Below are 21184 nucleotides of genomic sequence, written 5' to 3'. Positions count from 1 at the left end.
TTAGATAAAACATTCTATTGAGATTTTTAGGGAATAGTTGTCATTTGATTTTATACTTTTTTACCATCACCAGGAGAAAAACTTTCAAAACAGCAATTGCATAATTCTAACATCATCAAGAAATTAAGAGCTAAAGACAAGGAGAATGAAAATATGGTTGCAAAACTGAACAAAAAAGTTAAAGAGCTAGAAGAGGAGTTGCAGCATTTGAAACAGGTGAATAGCAATCATAATTCTCTACATATATATTGTTATTACTTCCTGTATGAGCAGTTGGCCATGGTTATGGAGCATTTGAAAAGATTTAATGGGGTGTAGTAAGAAGAATTTTTCAAACAATAGATAAATGATAAGATTTTTCAGCCGAGTGGGGTGGCTCATACCTGTAATCCCAACACTTTCAGAGGCTGTGACAGGCAGATCACTTGAGGCCAGGAGTTCGAGACCAGCCTGGCCAACAAGGTGAAACCCTGTCTCTGCTAAAAATATTGCACCAACCTAATACAAACATTAGCCAGGTGTGGTGGTGCACACCTGTAGCCCCAGCTACTTGGGAGGCTGAGGCATGAAAATTGCCTGAAGCCAGGAGGCAGACGTTGCAGTGAGCCAGAACATTCCACCCTGGGCAATAGAGCGAGACTCTGTCTCAAAAAAAATATATATTTTTCTCCATTATTATAGATTGCTGGAATACAATTATTTACCATGGTATTATTTCTTGAAAAATACTTTTGTCTGTTTTTATAACATATAGGTCCTTGATGGCAAAGAAGAGGTGGAGAAACAACATAGAGAAAATATTAAAAAACTGAATTCCGTGGTAGAACGCCAGGAGAAAGATCTTGGCCGTCTTCAGGTTGACATGGATGAACTTGAAGAAAAGAACCGAAGTATTCAGGCTGCCCTGGATAGTGCATACAAGTAAGAAAATGAACAAATACGCAACCCATTTAGAATGAATTATCAGAGTAGGATGTTGAAGAATACTTTTTCTATTATCTGATCACTGGCAACATTTATAAACTCAATCTAATTTTTTAAGAGAACTTACTGATCTTCACAAAGCCAATGCTGCAAAGGATAGTGAGGCACAGGAAGCTGCTCTGAGCCGTGAAATGAAAGCTAAAGAAGAACTTTCTGCAGCATTAGAGAAGGCCCAAGAAGAAGCCCGTCAGCAGCAAGAAACATTAGCCATTCAAGTAAGCAATGGATGATGAATTAGAGTAGTTTTAAAAATATTTGTTTATGCTTCTACCAATTAAACAATTTATTAGCTGATTTGAATCAAACTTTATGTAGTGATACATGTGTTAGATTTCAGAGTACTGGATTCTGCTAAATTTAACCAGTTGTATTTTTTAAAACAAAGTAATGCTTACATGATACCAGTATTGTTTAATTTTTTTGTGAGTTTTAGACCCATTTGAGAGTATTATAAAACTAGGGACCCTCTTACAAGAGAAGAGCAAAAATGCACATACATATTGCATATAATTTTGAGAGAGTCCATTTAACTCCTGAGCTCATTCATAATATCTGTGGGAGTCCAAGGACCTCAGATGAAGTAGAAAAAACAAAATTTGTGAGGCTTTGTCTTATAAAATCATCAGTTGATGGGCATATGGGTTATTTATACTTTGTGGTTATTATCAGTAATGCTGCTATAAATATCCAGGCACAAATTTTTGTGTGAACATATATTTTTAATTCTCCTGGATATATACCCTTAGGTCATATGGTAACTCTATATATTTAACTCTTTGAGGAACTTTTCCATAGTGGCTGCATTACTTTACATTCCCACCAGCAATAGGTGAGGGTTTCAGTTTCTCCACATCCTTGCCAACTTGTATTGTTGTCTGTTTTTAAAATTATAGGCATTTTAGTGTGTGTGAAGTGATAACTGAGTATGGTGTTGATTTGCATTTTTTTTTTAATTTTTTTTTTTTTTTTTTGAGACGGAGTCTCACTCTTGTCAGACTTTAGCGCAGTGGCACGATCTCAGCTCACTGCAACCTCTGCCTCCCGGATTCAAGCGATTCTCCTGCCTCAGCCTCCTGAGTAGCTGGGACTACAGGCGGGTGCCACCATGCCTGGCTAATTTTTTTTTTTTTTTTTTTTTTTTTTTTTTTTGAGACGGAGTTTCACTCCTTGCCCAGGCTGGAGTGCAATGGTGCAATCTCGACTCACTGCAACCTCCACCTCCCAGGTGCAAGCGATTCTCCTGCCTCAATCTCCCGAGTAGCTGGGATTACAGGTGCCCGCCACCGCGCCCGGCTAATTTTTTGTATTTTTTTTTTTTAGTAGAGAGGGGGTTTCACCATGTTGGCCAGGCTGGTGTCAAACTCCTGACCTCAGGTGATCCGCTCGCCTCCGCCTGCCAAAGTGCTGGGATTACAGGCGTGAGCCACTGCGCTCGTCTACCTGACTAATTTTTTTTGTATTTTTAGTAGAGACGAGGTTTCACCATGTTAGCCAGGATGGTGTCAATCTCCTGACCTCGTAATTCGTCCGCCTTGGCCTCCTAAAGTGCTGGGATTATAGGCGTGAGCCACCGCACCCTGCCACCTGGCTAAGTTTGTTTTGTATTTTTAGTAGAGACGGGGTTTCATCGTGTTAGCCAGGATGGTCTCAATCTCTTGACCTCGTCATCCGCTTGCCTTGGCCTCCCAAAGTGTCGGGATTACAGGCCTGAGCCACTAAGCCCGGCGGATTTGCGTTCTCTTAATGACTAATGATGTTGGATGTCTTTTCATTTGCCTATTGGCCATTTATATATCTTCTTGGGAGAAATTTATTAAAATATTCAAATCCTTTACACATTTTTAAATTGGGCTGTTTATCTTTTTATTGTTATTATGAGTTCTTTATATAATCTGCATACTAGACCTTTCTCAGATATAGGATTTGTCAATATTTTCTGCCTCTCAGTGAGTTGTCTTTCTTTTTCTTGGTAGTGTCCTTTGATGCCAAAAGTTTTTAATTTTAATAAAGTCTAGCTTGTCTAGGTTTTCTTTTGTTATTTGTACTTTAGGCATCATATGTAAGAAACCATTGCTTAATCCAAATTTATGCAGATTTTCATCAGTTTCCTTCGAAGAGTTTTGTAGTCTTAGCTCTCACATTTGGATCTTTTGCATGTGGATATCCAGTTGTTGCAGGACCAATTGTTGAGAAAACTATTTTTATTGACTCCTATGCCCTTTTGATTTAATTTTAAATTTTGTATATGTAAAACATTTACGTGATTCCAAAGTAAGAGCCGGGCGCGGTGGCTCAAGCCTGTAATCCCAGCACTTTGGGAGGCCAAGTCGGGTGGATCACGAGGTCAGGAGATCGAGACCATCCTGGCTAACACGGTGAAACCCCGTCTCTACTAAAAAAAACTACAAAAAACTAGCCGGGCGAGGTGGCAGCGCCTGTAGTCCCAGCTACCCGGGAGGCTGAGGCAGGAGAATGGCGTGAACCCGGGAGGCGGAGCTTGCAGTGAGCTGAGATCTGGCTACAGCACTCCAGCCTGGGTGACACAGCGAGACTCCGTCTCAAAAAAAAAAAAAAAAAAAAAAAAAAAAATAAGAGCAAAATCTATTCAGACATTTACTTCCAATTTAGCTGCTCCCCATTTCCTCTCTTTGCCTGTAGGTAATGGTTTTATTAGAGTTTGGCTTATCTTTTCAGTGTTTCTATTGGCAAAATGCAAGAAAATATATGTATCTATATATTTACATGTTCTGTATACATACACATTCACTTATATACCTATTTCTATCTCCTACATCCTTTTTACATAAATGACAGTTGTTTATTCACACTGTTTTATAACTTGTTTTATTTTCTTTTTTTTTTTTTTTTTTTTTTTTCACACGGAGTCTCGCTCTGTCACCCAGGCTGGAGTACAGTGGCCGGATCTCAGCTCACTGCAAGCTCCACCTCCCGGGTTTACGCCATTCTCCTGCCTCAGCCTCCCGAGTAGTTGCGACTACAAGCGCCCGCCACCTCGCCCGGCTAGGTTTTTGTATTTTTTAGTAGAGACGGGGTTTCACCGTGTTAGCCAGGATGGTCTCGATCTCCTGACCTTGTGATCCGCCCGTCTCGGCCTCCCAAAGTGCTGGGATTACAGGCTTGAGCCACCGCGCCCGGCTATTTTCTTAGTAAAATATCCTGATGATCACTTTAGTAAAACATAGAGGTTTTTAAAAAATCTCTTTTTACAGTTTTATAATATTTCATTAGGTGAAGGATTTTCAGCTCTTTCTTATTGATGGATTATACACCTATTACTGTCTCCTACATCCTTTTTACATAAATGATAGTTTATTATTTATACTGTTTTATAACTTGTTTTATTTACTTAATAAAATATCCTGATGATCACTCTAGTAAACATAGAGGTTTTTAAAAAATATCTTTTTACAGTTTTATAATACTTTATTAGGTGAAGTATTTTCAGCTATTATTGATGGATATTTGGTCTATTTTCAGTATTTTGCTATTATAAGTCATGCTATGGTCCATATATCCTTTGTGTTTCTGCTGCTCTATTACTGAGATAGATAAAATATCAGCCATTTAAATTTGAAATACATTAGAATAATAGTACAGAAAAATTGGGGGAATGGGAGATAGAGCATATATGAGTTACCATCCATGAATCCATCACTTTTTACAAGTACTGTCAGTTTTATGTATTAGTGTTTTATTCTATTTCCATATATGTATTTTTCATAATTGCTGTCTTACATATTATTTTATAGTTTTTCCATTTAATGATAAATTAGACTTTTTTTTACATTTTATACATTTATTGTAATTTTTAATGGTTATATTCCTGTTGTATCAACATTTGCAAATATAGATTACTAGTGATGGAGATTTAGAATATTTCCAGCTTTGTTTTTGCTAGCCTATTTAATACTGTAGGGAATATCCCTGTGTATTTACGTATCTGCTTTCTTAGAGTAAATTCCCAAGACTAGGATGGCCAGGTAAAAGGATATGAGAAGTTTGATGATTCTTTAAACATGTTATAGTGTTTTCCAAAAAGGCTGTGGTAGTTTATAATGTATGCTCCTGCATATGAGTGGAGCACCTAGCTTTTATAACCCATATAGCACCTATCACTTTTTGTCTGATGTGGCAAATATTTATGGATGCATTGTCTTTTCTTCAATATTGTATGGTAATGGCTGTGCCTTATACATATTTGTTTGTGTTTCTTTGCCTTAACAGAGTGCTTTTCTAAGTAAGCGCTGAATATACATACAGTTTTGGAATTGCTTGATGAATGACAGGTGTGATAATCATATTAAAAGTTCACTGGAGAGTGTGAAATATACATGAACAATGTTGACACAACACAAAATGTGTAGTTAGCGGGAAGTTATAGATAATACTGTACCATGGTTTGTGAATGTATTGTTTCTCCTCCTACAGGTGGGGGACCTTAGGCTTGCATTGCAGCGTACAGAACAAGCAGCTGCCAGAAAGGAGGATTATTTACGCCATGAGATTGGTGAACTTCAGCAGGTACTGTCACAGTTTTCCAAAACACAAATCCAAGAAGTATGTGTTTTTCTAGAAATAAAATAATTACTCAGCGGGATAATGTTCATGGAATTGAGAGGATTACTATCACACTTAGCATTTGCTGTATTTTTGTGGTTTGTGTGAATAAATCAGAATGGGCACCTTAAAAATATATACAAGGAAATTCCTTATTTTGTTTTATAGAAAATAATGTTATGATAGAGGCTGAGGCGGGCGGATCACCTGAGGTCAGGAGTTCAAGACCAGCCTGGCCAACATGGTGAACCCTCATCTCTACTAAAAATACAAAAATTAGCAGGGCATGGTGGTGCATTCCTGTAATCCCAGCTACTCTGGAGGCTGAGACAGGAGAATCGCTTGAACCCAGGAGGCAGAGGGTGCAGCGAGCCAAGATCATGCCACTGCACTCCAGCTTGGGCAACAGAGCAAGACTCTGTCTCAAAATAAATAAAATAAATAAATAAATAAATAAGTGCTTCTTTAAAAAACATTTCTTAGTCTTCAATTACCTAAAGGTTAAAAAAGAGTTCATCCAAACCTCTCAGTAGTTGCCTCCTCATCCAAATATTTCTAACTATTTTTAAAAACAAAAATCAACCTAAATTGTATTTCCTCTCCTTTTTCCTGTGCATGTTATAAATGACTGAAAATTAACAGAAGCATAGAAAGCGGGAACTATTACCTGTCCCACAGTAATCAAAGACTGACAATCACTAATAAGCTATTACAAATGGAAAAGCAATACTGAATATATATAACAGGCATGAGCCACCGTACCTGGCCAAAGAAGCACTTACTAAGATACTGTATTACACAGTCTAACTCTATTGGAAGGATTGAACAGTTAGAAAAGTAATTAAGGGCTGGGCATGGTGGCTCATGCCTGTAATCCCAGTGCTTTGGGAGACTGAAGCAGTCAGATTGTCTGGGCTCAGGAGTTCGAGGCCAGCCTGAGCAACATGATGAAACCTTGTCTCTACAAAAAAATACAAAAATTAGCTGGGTGTGGTGGCGTGTACCTGTAGTCCAAGCTACTTGGGAGGCTGAGGTGGGAGGATCGCTTGAGCCTAGAAGGTTGAGGCTACAGTGAACCAAGATTGTGCCACTGCATTCCAGCCTGGGTGACAGAGCAAGACCCCGTCTCTAAAATTAATAATAATAATAATTATTATTAAAAAGCAAATAATTTTCTCTTGGAAAAATAATTTTCCAGGAACCTGTCATAAAGTTTAGGTTTGCTAGTGTTTTTAATGTTTTTATTGCTGTCATTGGTAATGACTTGAGAATTTCGTGATTCAGAGACTCCAGGAGGCAGAGAATCGAAACCAGGAACTGAGTCAAAGTGTTTCATCAACCACAAGACCATTGCTTCGACAAATAGAAAATTTGCAAGCAACCCTGGGATCCCAGACATCGTCGTGGGAGAAATTAGAGAAGAATCTTTCTGATAGGCTTGGTAACTGCTTTAGTTTTTATGCTCGATGCAGAAGCCCTTCCATCTTGTTTATAGAATTAGAATAATGGTATGAAATTGAAATTCATTTGATCTGATAGTTACATTTTGTGTCTAATATGTAGATTTTTATGTTTTCTCTTTTTCTACATGTATTTTTAATACCTTTATTATGTCTGTTTCAAACCATTTTTTCCCATTACACAATGTTATCAGATACTGGCTAAAGTACTTCCATGTCAGTCTTTCATTCATTTCTTTTTTTTTTTTTTGAGATGGAGTCTCGCTGTGTCGCCCAGACTGGAGTGCAGTGGCACGATCTCTGCTCACTGCAAGCTCTGCCTCCCGGGTTCACACAATTCTCCTGCCTCAGCCTCCCAAATAGGTGGGACTACAGGCATCTGCCACCACACCTGGCTAATTTTTTGTATTTTTAGTAGACTGCTGCACTCGATTTTTTTCTTGTCCATTGCTAAATCTGACCCCTTTGAAGCTTGTCTGCCATAGTATAGGAGGTAGAGATCAGATCTGATTCTCATCACTGGTAGAATTCCAAGAGCAAAAATAGGTCTACAGAGAGTCAAGATCGACCCTAGAAGAGAGATACTAGGGAGTCTTAAGATTCCATATTCTGGCAGGGTGCGGTGGCTCATACCTGTAATCCCAGTGCTTTGGGAAGCCGAGGTGGGCGGATCACTTGAGGCCAGGAGTTCAAGACAAGCCTGGCCAATATGATGAGACCCCGTCTCTACCAAAAATACAAAAATTAGCCAGATGTCATGGCGCACGCCTGTAATCTCAGCTATTTGGGAGGCTGAGGCAAAGAATCACTTGAACCTGGGAAGAAGAGGCTGCAGTGAGTTGAGATCACACCACTGCACTCCAGCCTGGGTGACAAAGTGAAACTCCATCTCAAAAAAAAAAAAAAGATTCCATATTCTGCTTCTTTACAGTCATGCCCCAGGTTGCCCTTCTGTGATGTTAATAAAAAGAAAAGTATTGTTCTAAAACGTTTCCCTTCTAGCACAGACAGGTAGTGTATGTATATTATAGGTATCCCAGAAGCTAGGATATTCATGAAAAATTCATGTATGCCTTCTACGCCTGACACTAACTGTAATTTGAGAAATCACAGGGTAGTGATAAAATCAGACCTGAATATGAGTCAGGAGACGTGGACTCAGCGTGTTTTGTTTTGAATCATCCAGCAAAACAGTGTGGAACAAGTCACTTATATTGTTCCAACTTTCTCTGTGCTATTCCTTGTGAATCAGGAGGGGTGAACTAGATTAGTGACTTTCAAATGGTATTCAGTGGACTCTTAGCTACCTTTGGGGCTGCTGTCATGGTGAGAGGGAAGCCTGATAAATAAGAGGCTGGGCTTCTCTGGCTGCTTTAATGAAAATAGGGCCTCCTTTGTCTATCTTTTTTTATTGGAGTTCCCTGAAAGATTTGGTCTAGAAAAAGATTCATCTACTTAAAAAAAAATGTACTGAACTAGATAAACCTTCATATATATTTAAATTTATAGGTATAAATGTTAGGTCTGTCATTTATCTCTGACAGCTTTTGAGCAATGTGATATGAAATATGAGACATCTGAAAATGATACGTTTTGAAATAAATATTTAGCAATAAATGAGTGCTAGAAACTGGTACTTTTGTGGTTTTTAGACTGAAGTCTACATACCCTCAGCAATGTGTGGTATTGTGCTAGCATATAGGCAAAGCCACAGGACAAACATAACCAAGGAATGCTATTAAAAAGACCATAGATATGCTGTGGAGCAGAGTGTAAAATGTAAAATAGAGGTATTACTAGTTCTACTTTGGTGGAGAAAAAATACGATAATTCTTACCTAAGTTAAATCTCAGAATCTTACCAATTGCTCTTTTTTTAATTGAAATTTTTTATTGATATAATATAGATTCATGTGCAGTTATAAGAAATGATATAGAAAGGTCCTTTGCACACATTGCCTAATATCTCCAAGTATTAAAATTTTATAAAATTAATGTATAATATCATAACCATGGTATTGACATTGATACAATCTACTGATTTTATTGAGATTTCCAAAGTTTTATTGGTACTCATTTGTGTGTATGTATGTGTGTGTGTGTGTGTGTGTGTGTGTATTAAGTTCTGTACAACTTTACCACATATCCATTACCATAGTCAAGGTATTGAACAGTTCCAGCACTATTGAGTCCTTCCTGTTAGCTTTGTTTTCTTTTTTTCTAAGCTGAAGATAATCACTCTTAATGTTACCCTTTTGGAAACACACCTACCACTCTCTCAACCCTTCCTCCCTTGTCCCAAATCTCTGGCAATCACTCATCAGTCCTCCGTTTCTAAAATTCTGTCATTTCAAAAATGTTACATAAATAAAATTATACAGTGTATGACATTTTGGGATTGGCTTTTTTCACTCAGTGTAATTCCCAGGAAGAGGTTAACACAGTTGTTTTTGTATCAGTAGTTTAGTCTTTTTATTGCTGAGTGTTATTCCATAGTATGTACCACGTTTGTTTAACTACTCACTGCACAAAGGATATCCAGGCTGATTCCAGGCTCTGGCTATTACAGATAAAGCTACTGTGAATATTCACATACAGGTTTTAGTGTGAACCTAAGTTTTCATTTCTCTGGATAAATGCCCAAGTGTGCAATTGCCAGGTCATGTTTAGTGTTTTTAAGAAAATGCCAAACTGTTTCAAAGTGACTGTATAAGAGTAGTCTAGTTTCTTCACATCCTTGCCAACATTTTATGTTGTCCCTGTTTTTTATTTTAGTTACTCAGACAGCATGTAGTCATATCTCATTATGATTTTAATTTGTATTTCCCTAATGGCTAATGTTATTGAATATCATTTTGTGTCCTTATTTTCCATTTGTACATGTTCTGTGGTGAAATTTCTGTCTTTTACCCATTTTCTAACTGGATTGTTATATATTCCTGATACTAGCCCTAGATATATGGTTTGCATTTATTTGCTGTCACTCTGTAGCTTGCCTTTTCATCCTGTTTACATAGATTTAAAAGTTGAAAATTTTGAAGAAGTCTGTCAGTTTTTCTTTCTATGGCTCTTGCTTTTTGTATCAAATCTGCCTTGCTGTAGATCCTGAAGACTTTCTCCTCTGTTTTTTCCTTAAAGTTTTATAATTTTATGTTTTATATTTAAGTCTATGATCCATTTTGAGTTAATTTTCGTGAATGATGTGATGTGTAGGCTTTTTGTTTTTTCGCATATAGATGTCCAATTGCTCCAGGATCATTGTTGATCTACTACTCTTTTAATGCATGACTCCATTATGAAATTAAAATACTTTTGGAAAAGAATGATAAAGCAAATATAAGTTAAGATTGGTTCATTTGTCTCAGTAGACAGTCCTGCCTTAGGCAATAAATAGTTACCAGTTTTAAGTGTGGCTACTTGCATCATTAAATGTTTGAAATCAGAATTGACTTGGTATTTTGGTCTCTGGGCTATATGTGTATGTGATTTTTCTTTCTGTCCTATAATCAGGTGAATCCCAGACCTTGCTGGCAGCAGCAGTTGAAAGAGAACGTGCAGCTACAGAAGAACTCCTTGCTAACAAAATTCAGATGTCTTCCATGGAGTCACAGAATTCTCTCTTAAGACAGGAAAATAGTAGATTTCAAGCCCAGCTAGAATCAGAGAAAAATAGGCTATGTAAGCTGGAGGATGAGAACAATAGGTGAGCATGGTTTCTGAGTGATATTTGTGTTAGTTCCATGACATCCTAAAGCACTTTTTAAAAGTATATTGTTGGGCCGGGTGCAGTGGCTCACGCCTGTAATCCCAGCACTTTGGGAGGCCAAGGCGGGCGGATCACTTGAGGTCAGGAGGTGGAGACCAGCCTGGCCAACATGGTGAAACCTAAAAATAAAATTTGCTGGTTGTGGTGGCTTGTGCCTGTAATCCCAGCAACTTGGAGGCTGAGGCATGAAATCGCTTACACCCGGGAGGCGGAAGTTGCAGTGAGCCGAGATCCCGCCACTGCACTCCAGCCTGGGTGACAGAATGAGACTCGGTCTCAAAAAATAAATAAATAAAATTAAATAACTAAATAAACAAAGTATGTTGTTGGCTTTTAGCTTCAGAGTACCAAGAACTAAAAGTAATCACTTTTAGCATTTAAAGTTAGGGTTATTAGTAACAGGATATTATGGCCAGGTGCTGTGGCTCACGCCTGTAATCCAGCATTTTGGGAGGCTGAGGCAGGTGGATCACCTGAGGTCAGGAGTTCAATACCAGCCTGGCCAACATAGTAAAATCCTGTCTCTACTAAAAATACAAAAATTAGCCAGGCGTGATGGCAGATGGCTGTAATCCCAGCTACTTGGGAGGCTGAGACAGGAGAATCGCTTGAACCTGGGAGGTGGAGGTTGCAGTAAGCAGAGATTGCACCATTGCACCTCAGCCTGGGCGGCAGAGTGAGACTCCGTCTCCAAAAAAAAAAGTAACAGGATATTATATATTATAACAAGAAGTTAGTACTGGGATTCATTGAATGTCATATAGGTTGCTGAGATTGTGTGACATGTTTTGTATTTATTTATTTTTCCAGGGAAAGGATTTGTACCTTTAATCAGATTTTTTAAAGGGACCTGTAACACCACAAAATAGTTTTGAGACTACTCTTCGGAGTTACTTTTATATTACAAGGGTTTTAGTAGCATAATTTAAGTCTTTTCTAAATAAATTTCTGGGTTCTTAGAAACCATGGGCTATAAAATCCATCTATCTGAGATTATATTAAGGCAATGGTTAGTATTTTTTACCCTCTGTGTTCTTCCTTGGAAATTTTACTTTTTAAAAAAGTAATCAAGTAAAAATAATTTCTAAAGTAAAATGTCTGAACTTTTATAAACATTTTCATAGACCTCCCTAATAGGCTTTGTGGAATCTGAGCATATTATAGGATGATGATACTCAAAATTATTTTTATAAAGTCTCTTTTTAAATGAAATCTTAACCCAGAGCACCAATAAATAAAATGCACAAAAGTGGAGCTTTTTCAATTGTGGTTTGGTTCCTGAGTGAAACTCAGATGGGATCTGGAATACACTGTTGGAAAATCACTGATGTCAAGCTGGAAATAAAAATGATTTCTCAATATGTAGCTGGAGTTAATAAAGTACTGAGTTTTTAATAGTCTATACTGTCATCTTTTTCATTTTCTGTTCTTTTTTAAAAAAAAATTTTCTCTTGTTTAATAGGTACCAGGTTGAATTAGAAAACCTAAAAGATGAATATGTAAGAACACTTGAAGAGACAAGGAAAGAAAAGGTATTTCTCTTCGTGATCACTAACCTCTTAGGGCTTACATTAGAGAATGGTTGGGGATGGCAGCAAACTAATGAGATAACAAGATGAAATGGGTGATGCCACTGCTTTTGGAACTTAGTCTTTAGTAGTAAAACAAATATGAGTTTACACTTTATGCTTCTAACTTTGAGATTGACTTATCATGGCATGATTTACTGTCACAGAAATTGTCTAACTTTATCTCTCTCCATTAGACACTGTTGAATAGTCAGTTAGAAATGGAAAGAATGAAAGTTGAACAAGAAAGGAAGAAAGCCATTTTTACTCAAGAAGCAATAAAAGAAAAGGTATTGAATTTTGTTTTTGTTTGTTTGTTGTGTAACCATTTAGTAGATGCTGTGATTAATCATTGCTTTTTAATTTTAGCTATGCTTTATAACAAGCTTGTCCAGCCTGTGGCCCTGGTTGGCATGTGGCCCAGGATGATTTTGAATGAAGCCCAATACAAATTCATAAATTTTCTTAAAATTTTCTTAAATCATCATGAGATTTTTTTTTCTTTTTTTTTTTCTTTCTTTTTTTTTTTTTTTAGTTCATCAGCTATTGTTAGTGTATTTTATGTGTGGCCCAAGACAATTCTTGTTCTTCAAATGAGGCCCAGGGAACCAAAAGATTGGACGTCCCTGCTTTATAAGTACCTTTTTTTAATGTCTAAAATCAACATAGTGATGAATTCTAGTATTATAATCAGTATCCTGCTCAGAGTGGACCCAAAGTAATTTTGAGTTTATCCAAAGAGATCTATGATTTCTAGGACTTGAAATATAAAACCTCTTGCCCTTTTTTTTTAAATGAATTTAATCGTCTGTCACTGAAACCAGTGCACCTCATTTGGTCTATAGGCACTTAAGGAGTAAATCTGGCTTGTTTTCTTTCTGGTTAATGAGGGTAATTTTTCTGAAATGAGTTTTCTGAGGCTGGGCATGGTGACTCACATCTGTAATCCCAGCACTTTGAGAGGCTGAGGTGGGTGGATCACTTGAGGCCAAGAGTTCGAGACCAGCCTGGCCAACATGGTGAAACCCCGTCTCTACTAAAAATACGAAAATTAGCTGGGCATGGTGGCATGTGCCTGTAATCCCAGCTACTCAGGAGGCAGAGGTGGGAGAATTGCTTGAACCCGGGAGGCGGAGGCTGCAGTGAGCCGAGATCGCATCACTGCACTCCAGCCTGGGCAACAGAGCGAGACTCTTTCTCAAAAAAAAAAAAAAAAAATATATATATATATATATATATATATATATATAAAATAAAATGTGTTTTCCATATTGAAAGAATTACCGTGTACTTGGAGTTAGCATAATATATTTAAACTACTGATAGGTAAATTTAAATTACCTATGGAATTTATTTGGAGTTTTAAAAATACATTAAAAATAAAATGGATAAGCCAGAAATTTTATAGTTTGTAACACTCATTAGAAATTTTATGTTAAAAAAATAGGTTTAATTGATAGTATATTGTAGAATATGAAACTTAACAGAAACATTCTCATTCCATTATAAAACCCAACAAATTTCATTGTTGTAATAAATGGGTCCTGTGATGATCTAACCAAGTCTATCTACAGTTTTAATTAGCAAATATTGTACTTTTTTTTTTTGAGACTGAGTTTTACTCTTGTTGCCCAGACTGGAGTGCAATGGTGCTATCTCGGCTCACCACAACCTCCACCTCCCGGGTTCAAGCTATTCTCCTGCCTCAGCCTCCCAAGTAGCTGGGATTACAGGCATGCGTCACCACGCCCAGCTAATTTTGTATTTTTAGTAGAGACGGGGTTTTTCCATGTTGATCAGGTGGTCTTGAACTCCCAACCTTAGGTGATCCACCCTCCTTGGCCTCCCAAAGTGCTGGGATAAGAGGCATGGGCCACCACGCCTGGCCAAATACTGTCCTTCTGATAATACTTCAGAAGCCATTTTATGGGGAAATTAGAATGAATCTTAAAAAATTTTTTTTTTCCTTCTTTTGATCGTATTGAATTCCTTTGTAGTGTGGCTTTTTTAAAAGACTGAATCTTTGTTCTTCTTAACCCTGGGAAATGTGCTTGCTTTCTCTGCTTATTTCTTTGCTCTTTAATCTGAACAGAATTTTTTTTACTCCCTAAGGAACGCAAGCCATTTTCTGTTTCTAGCACTCCCACCATGTCACGCTCAAGTTCAATAAGTGGTGTTGATATGGCAGGACTACAGACATCTTTTCTGTCTCAGGTGATGTTTTATTTTTTATATGTGCTTAGTTCTTAGAATAATAATAAAGGAAATATGCAAATGACAATATTGTCTGTCATCATGACTTTGCCATTCTGTAGGCAATTCATCTGAATACTTGTGGAGGAGTGCTAATTGTAGTGAGAGGAAATACATGAATGATTTTCTGCCTTTGAGAAGACATTTAAAGCAAAAATTGACAGAACCATTTTTGTTAGAACCTGGTAATGGAAGACAAGCTATAATAACTGAGTAACTGTGTAAACTTTCTTAATTAACATAGGATGAATCTCATGATCACTCATTTGGACCAATGTCTGTATCAGCAAATGGAAGCAATCTTTATGATGCTGTAAGGATGGGAGCAGGATCAAGCGTTATTGAAAACCTACAGTCTCAGCTAAAGCTAAGGGAAGGGGAAATTACTCATTTACAGGTATTGGAAAAATTAAATTTGCTATAGAATTAAATGAAGTTTTGAGGCCCAATAAATAGCACCCTTCATTGCCATCTGAATTCTGAGCAAATTGAGAAACAAGATGACATAGTGGCATGTGAAGCCCAAAATGTATCACATATATCAGTGATAAAGGCTAAAAAGAGCAATTAGCTAAGGATAACAGCCAGCTGAACCTGCTGATTGCCAGAAATAGGCAGTTTTGACTGATCTGTCACAGGAAATACTGGGCTGGAGCAGACCTCTCATGTGTTACAACCTGCCTACATAAGACATAAGCATCTAGGAGCAGAGAATGCCTCCTCCTTTCAAGCAGCTGTTTCCCAACAGAATAAAGGGAAGTTGCTGAGCTGTGAATGCCTGTTCTATTCAGATTTACCTCTTAGATACGTTGTTCCAACTACCCCGGGAAGGAAGGGATAAAGGGATGAGATGTTCGAACTGTAACACACTGTACATGGGAGGAAACAACAGGAGTTGTTGAGGGAGCATCCTTCCATCTTAACCTTTTTGGCTTTTAAAAAACTTTATGCGTCAGAAATGTTAAAATGTTTTATAGGTTGAGCATCCCAGGTCAGAAATCTGAAATGCCCCCAAATCCAAAACTTTGAGTGCTGACATGCTGCTCAGAGGAAGTGCTCAATTGAGCATTTTGGATTTCCAGATGTGGGATGCTCAACCAATAAGTACATAATGCAATTATTCCATAATCTGAAAAAAAAAAAAAGAAATTTGAAACATTCCTGGTCTCAAGCATTTTGAATCAGGATACCTCTTTTCAGTGTTAAACACAATACACTCAGAAGTAGGTAAAAATTCAACTCCTATTATATACTTTCAGTTATATGAAAATATTACTCTATTAAAGAACTTGAATTGACAAAAAGTAGATCAGACTAATCTTAATCCCAGATGTTTGTATAGCCAGTACGCTATATAGGGACCTAATAAATTTCTTTGATAGTGATGAAAGCCTCTGTCGATACAACCTACACAGGTGGGGCTACATTAAAGTGTGTTTTTATTTCTCTGGGTTCTTGTAGTAATTTAGAATAACTGAAATATATGTCATTTCCTTAGATTAGAAAAATATATGGTTGAATATTTTCAAACAAAATATTGGATTTTCTTCTTTATCTCTGTTGCATAGTAAACCTTATAAATGGTATATCTCTCTGGAAAGTTGGGACCCTTTTTCTGCCGCTGTTCCCTTAAGAAAGAGCTAGCTAAAGGTTATGTGTTGACATATCTATTTCCAAAAAAAAAAAACCCCATTAAATATTTTTATATTAGTGGGAGTATTATAAAAGATATGTTTTGATTTAAACTATTTTGTGGTAATGCTTCTCAGCTAGAAATTGGCAATCTAGAAAAAACTCGATCAATAATGGCTGAAGAACTAGTTAAATTAACAAATCAAAATGATGAACTTGAAGAGAAGGTGAAGGAGATACCCAAACTTAGAACTCAGCTAAGAGTAAGTATTCTTCCCCTAAGGATGCGTCTAAGATATTTTAGTTCATTTACATTAAATCTCATGTTTTTAGTTTATAGTATGTGTTAGTGATTTCTTTGAAAATTAAAGAGTATTAATATTTGAGCAAAGAACTTTAAAAATGAATCTTTTATCTTGCTTGTGTCTTTACATATTCAAAGTAATTTTCACAATCACGTTTAGTCCCAGTATAGGAAAAGAACTAGATTTGGCTATGCTTCATTTATAACATTAAACTTCGTATGATCTTAGTAATATTCTGTTGATTGATGTTATATGTATCATCACAATTGTCTTATCTGGATGTTAGAAGAGACTGTTAAGCCATAAGTGAGAATATGTTTTCTTTTGATCTTTCCTGTGGGCTAAATGCCAGGTAATACTTACACCACCACGGAACAAAGAGACTAAATTTTATATCAGGTGTGCTTACATTAATGGGAGAGGACTCATATATGGGGAGAATTGTAGATTTAGTGGAGAGAGAGGGTAAAATTGATAGCCTTCTAGCTTGTTTTTTTTTCTTTAATTCCTTTTTTTGCTATTTAGTTCAACATTGAAGTGTGAGTTTAATTTTTAAAAGAGATGAGTATATACTTTTATTTAAATTGTAGTGTTTTCATTGTTGACTCCTATGGCAATATAAACATTAAAGATGTTTTAAAAATTGTAAACAAATACATTTTGCAGGATTTGGATCAAAGATACAACACTATTCTGCAGATGTATGGAGAAAAAGCAGAAGAGGCGGAAGAACTTCGATTAGATCTTGAAGATGTAAAAAATATGTATAAAACTCAAATAGATGAACTTTTAAGACAAAGGCTCAGTTAACTTGTGAAAATTGAATTCCCATCAAACTGAATGTAAACATTTAATATCTAAACATTTAATGTGGACTTCCAATAAATTCTTTTATAGAATTAGAAAATGGGATTTACTGTAGAGCATAAAAATTTTTTTTAAATTGTTTTACACTATATAGTAATATTTACAGTTAAATTATTTTGTGCAATATTTGAACTTTATTTTTGAAACTATTCTTTAAAGATTTATTTTTTAAAGCATTCATTTTTTTTCCCCTTGAATAGCACAGAGATTTATTACTTTATCCTCATATCATTATGGCTAGGGAAGAAGAGTGGTGTTCATATATGTATTATAGATATACAACTAGTTGTATCTATAATTTGTAAGTGTTTATATATATATTAAGAACATTTAAAGAGTAATGTTAACATACTGAAACTTTGAAATCTTTCACATTTAAATTTTCAGCATATCTTAATTACTACTCATGAAAATGTACATTGTGTTAAAGTAAAAAATTATTAAATCTGTGGTCATTAAATTTTAAACTAATTTTTTTTTCCTTTAAAAGTAAGAGTAACACTGACACTGTCTGACATTTAAAGAGTAAATGATTTAAACTTAAAAAAAAAATTTTGGTCTGAAATTTTATTTCACCTAGCTTTCACAATTAAGTCTGTATAAAATGTGGTACCTTTTGGTGCCTATCCAGAGAAACCTGTACATATTCAATGTTATCTAGATGTGATTGGATAATGGAGAAAATTTATAATGATTTTGCAGTGGCATCAATAACATTTAAATGATTTTGAAGAAGTATTATTTTACTACCCTATAAAATGAATCGAAAATAATAAAGTTCTTAACATAATTTACTCTTTAAAAATTACCTGTTCATATTTTGTAAACCCATATTTTTAGCACATTAAAAATGAATGTTTGATATTACAGAATATTCATAACAAAATGGAAAAATTATAGGAATTAACTTGAATTTGACATTTTATAATTCTGTGTGAATTATCGTTTTATTTTTTCTTGAAATTTCAAACACAAGGAAGGCATGGAATAGCTTTTAAAAATAGCTATGCTTTCTTCCAAGTGTTATTTTATTCAAAAAGGTAACCAGGCTGTGTTTTAAAAACTGTGAAATATTTTGATGCATTTTATTACTGAAAGTTATTTAACTGCCTTTACTTGCACATAAAAACTCTCATTTACGGCTGGGTGCCATGGCTCATGCCTGTAATCCCAGCACTTTGGGAGGCCAAGGCGGGCGGATCACCTGATGTCAGGAGTTCAAGACCAGCATGGTCAACAGTTTGGTGAAACCCCATCTCTACTAAAAATACAAAAATTATCCTGGCGTGGTGATGTGCGCCTGTGATCCTAGCTACTCGGGAGGCTGAGGCAGGAGAATTGCTTGAACCTGGGAGGTGGAGGTTGCAATGAGCCAAAATTGCGCCACTGCACTTCAGCCTGGGCGACAGAGCAAGACTCCATCTCAAAAAAAAAAAAAAAGAAAACTCTCATTTTTTAGTTAAAATTAAAACACTGGTACTTCAGAGTATGAATACAAGTAAGACATCTTGAAGAATTTGGAGTTTTTCAGGGCAATTCAAATGACCTCACTTTTGTTCATTTTGTATTCCAGACAGTGTTTCTGTCATTGGATCTCTGATTTGTAGCATTAATAAATATTCTTTCAGTGTGAGCCAGATTCATAAAATTAATTTTCTTCATTTTAGTGGTAAAAAGCAGTCTAATAGCTTTTTGTCAGCTTGATTTTTTTTTTTTTTGTAATATTCAAGGGCAGAATGACAGGACAGATAAGCAATAAGAAATGTATAGAATTAGAAAATACAGCAGTTCCCTCTTACCCATGGGACATACATTCCAAGACCCCCAGTGAATGTCTGAAACCATGGATAGTATAGAACCCTCTATACACTGTTTTTTGCTAAACATATACACCTATGATAAAGTTCTATTTATAAATTAGGGACAGCAAGAGATAAACAATAACAAAATAGAACAGTTATAAAAATTCACTGTAATAAAAGTTATGTAAATGTGATTTCTCTGTCTCTTTCTCTCAAAATATCTTATTGTACTGTACTGACCTGTAATCAGACTGTGGTTGACCATGAGTAACTGAAACCACAGAAAGCAAAGTCGTGGATAAGGGGAGACTACGCTATACGAAACTTAAGTTACAAAATTCTGTGAAGCATTTGAAACTAGATGTTTTGGAATTATGAAGTAGTCCCTTTAAAATATCCACTAGTAGGAAAAACTTCATTTGCAGAGAAAAGAGTGCAATAAAACTCTTTCCTAAACCTTTCAATTTTATAATATTAAACATTCTTTTTTTAATCCTTATTAACATTAATAAGATCAATTCACTGAAAATTTTCAAGTGTTTTCCATTTTATTTTAAAATGACAAACAGCTGTTTAAGTTTCTGGCTACATATTACCATATAATTACTCTTTATCTACAAATAAATAGCTGATACACATGCTGATCATATTTTGATTGTTATACACTCGGATCTCGCAATACTTCTGTAAGTTAAAGTGAACTTAAATAGTTTCTTGAAAAACTCCAGTAGGTGGCAGAATACCTATTGAATATTCATTGCTATACTTTGCTGTTTGTCATAAAACATCTCTACCCATATTCTTGCAAAATAATATTTATATTTTAATGGATAGGAAAATGATTTGCAATTAGATGTTTCCATTCTTGAAAGAAAAAAGCTGCAAATAACATTTTCAATAATATAAAAAATGAGTAAACAAAGGGAAGGTTGTGTGGTGATTTATAGACAATTAAGCACAGACTGTAGATGTCCTTCCAATTCTTGGGAGGCTAAATTGAGTCTACCATTTCTTAACATTTCTTTTACCTCTTTTATGGGAATTGCCAGTTGTACAGTGTTTAGCATGTGGAATGTACCAAATATATCTATGTTGTGACTTAAGATATTCTAAATGTGGATAACTTCTGACCTAGGAAACATGACGTTTGCAGTGAAGTAAGTGAAAAGAATGTTCAGGAAATTTTTTTTTGCCATCTCTTCATTTGGCATTTTTTGAGAGTTTTATTTGAATGCTTATTAAAAGTATATGATTTATAGTATTTAGAAAATAGAAGAAAAAAGAAAAGTGTAGATGTTTTATCTTGTTTTAATACTGTATGTTTAGTACATATACATTTATGTCCTAGTGTATCATAATTTTTCATTTTCATTAAAGTGAATCAAAATTTCCCTATTCTAGGTCCATTTTAAACCATGAAAACTTTTATCACATATTTTGTAAAGGGCTAAAAGTATGATTTAAACTACAGATTGACATAATATTTTAATTCTAAATGAAAGATAATGTAAATAAGCATGGATCTGATTGAATAAAGATTTTAAAATAGTAATAGTGTATTTCATTTTTAGCAAAATGTATAGTGGTCAATAGTAATGAATGAGGAGGAATCAATATTGTTTTATGAAAATATAACTTGTTTACATTTGAGATTAATATTTTAAGAAAATGAAGATAAGCCCCAATATTCTATAAGTTATATTATTAGTATTAAGTGTAGTTTTTTTTTTTTTTTTTGACAAAGTCTCACTCTGTTGCCTGGGCTGGAGTGCAATGGCATGATCTCGGCTTACTGCAACCTCCGCCTCCCGGGTTCAAGTGATCCTCCTGCCTTAGCCTCCCAGGTAGCTGGGTTTACAGGTGCACACCAGCACATCCGGCTAATATTTGTATTTTTAGTAGAGATGTGTTTCACCATGTTGGCCAGGCTGGATTCGAACTCCTGACCTCAAGTGACCTGCCCACCTTGG

The 21184-nt window shown here is 35.7% G+C and overlaps 1 protein-coding gene across 1 annotated transcript in view; it reads left to right on the top strand.

Annotated features, from left to right (window-relative positions):
- Positions 1-20766, top strand: part of TMF1 (TATA element modulatory factor 1) — a 33313-nt gene extending 12547 nt beyond the window's left edge. Inside the window, exons 6-17 of the mRNA XM_010383049.2 lie at positions 74-216; positions 755-921; positions 1043-1199; positions 5434-5526; positions 6847-7003; positions 10532-10724; positions 12250-12319; positions 12553-12645; positions 14468-14569; positions 14853-15005; positions 16378-16503; positions 17212-20766. Coding sequence (XP_010381351.1) covers positions 74-216; positions 755-921; positions 1043-1199; positions 5434-5526; positions 6847-7003; positions 10532-10724; positions 12250-12319; positions 12553-12645; positions 14468-14569; positions 14853-15005; positions 16378-16503; positions 17212-17355 — 1598 coding nt within the window. The 3' untranslated portion in view covers positions 17356-20766. The remainder of the gene's footprint in view (positions 1-73; positions 217-754; positions 922-1042; positions 1200-5433; positions 5527-6846; positions 7004-10531; positions 10725-12249; positions 12320-12552; positions 12646-14467; positions 14570-14852; positions 15006-16377; positions 16504-17211) is intronic.
- The last annotated feature ends 418 nt before the right edge of the window (positions 20767-21184 follow it).

This window comes from Rhinopithecus roxellana, chromosome 1, assembly GCF_007565055.1.
Source record: "Rhinopithecus roxellana isolate Shanxi Qingling chromosome 1, ASM756505v1, whole genome shotgun sequence".
Taxonomy (NCBI): Eukaryota; Metazoa; Chordata; class Mammalia; order Primates; family Cercopithecidae; genus Rhinopithecus; species Rhinopithecus roxellana.
The sequence above is the reverse complement of the archived record's forward strand: the minus strand, read 5'-3'. Positions and strand labels throughout refer to the sequence as shown.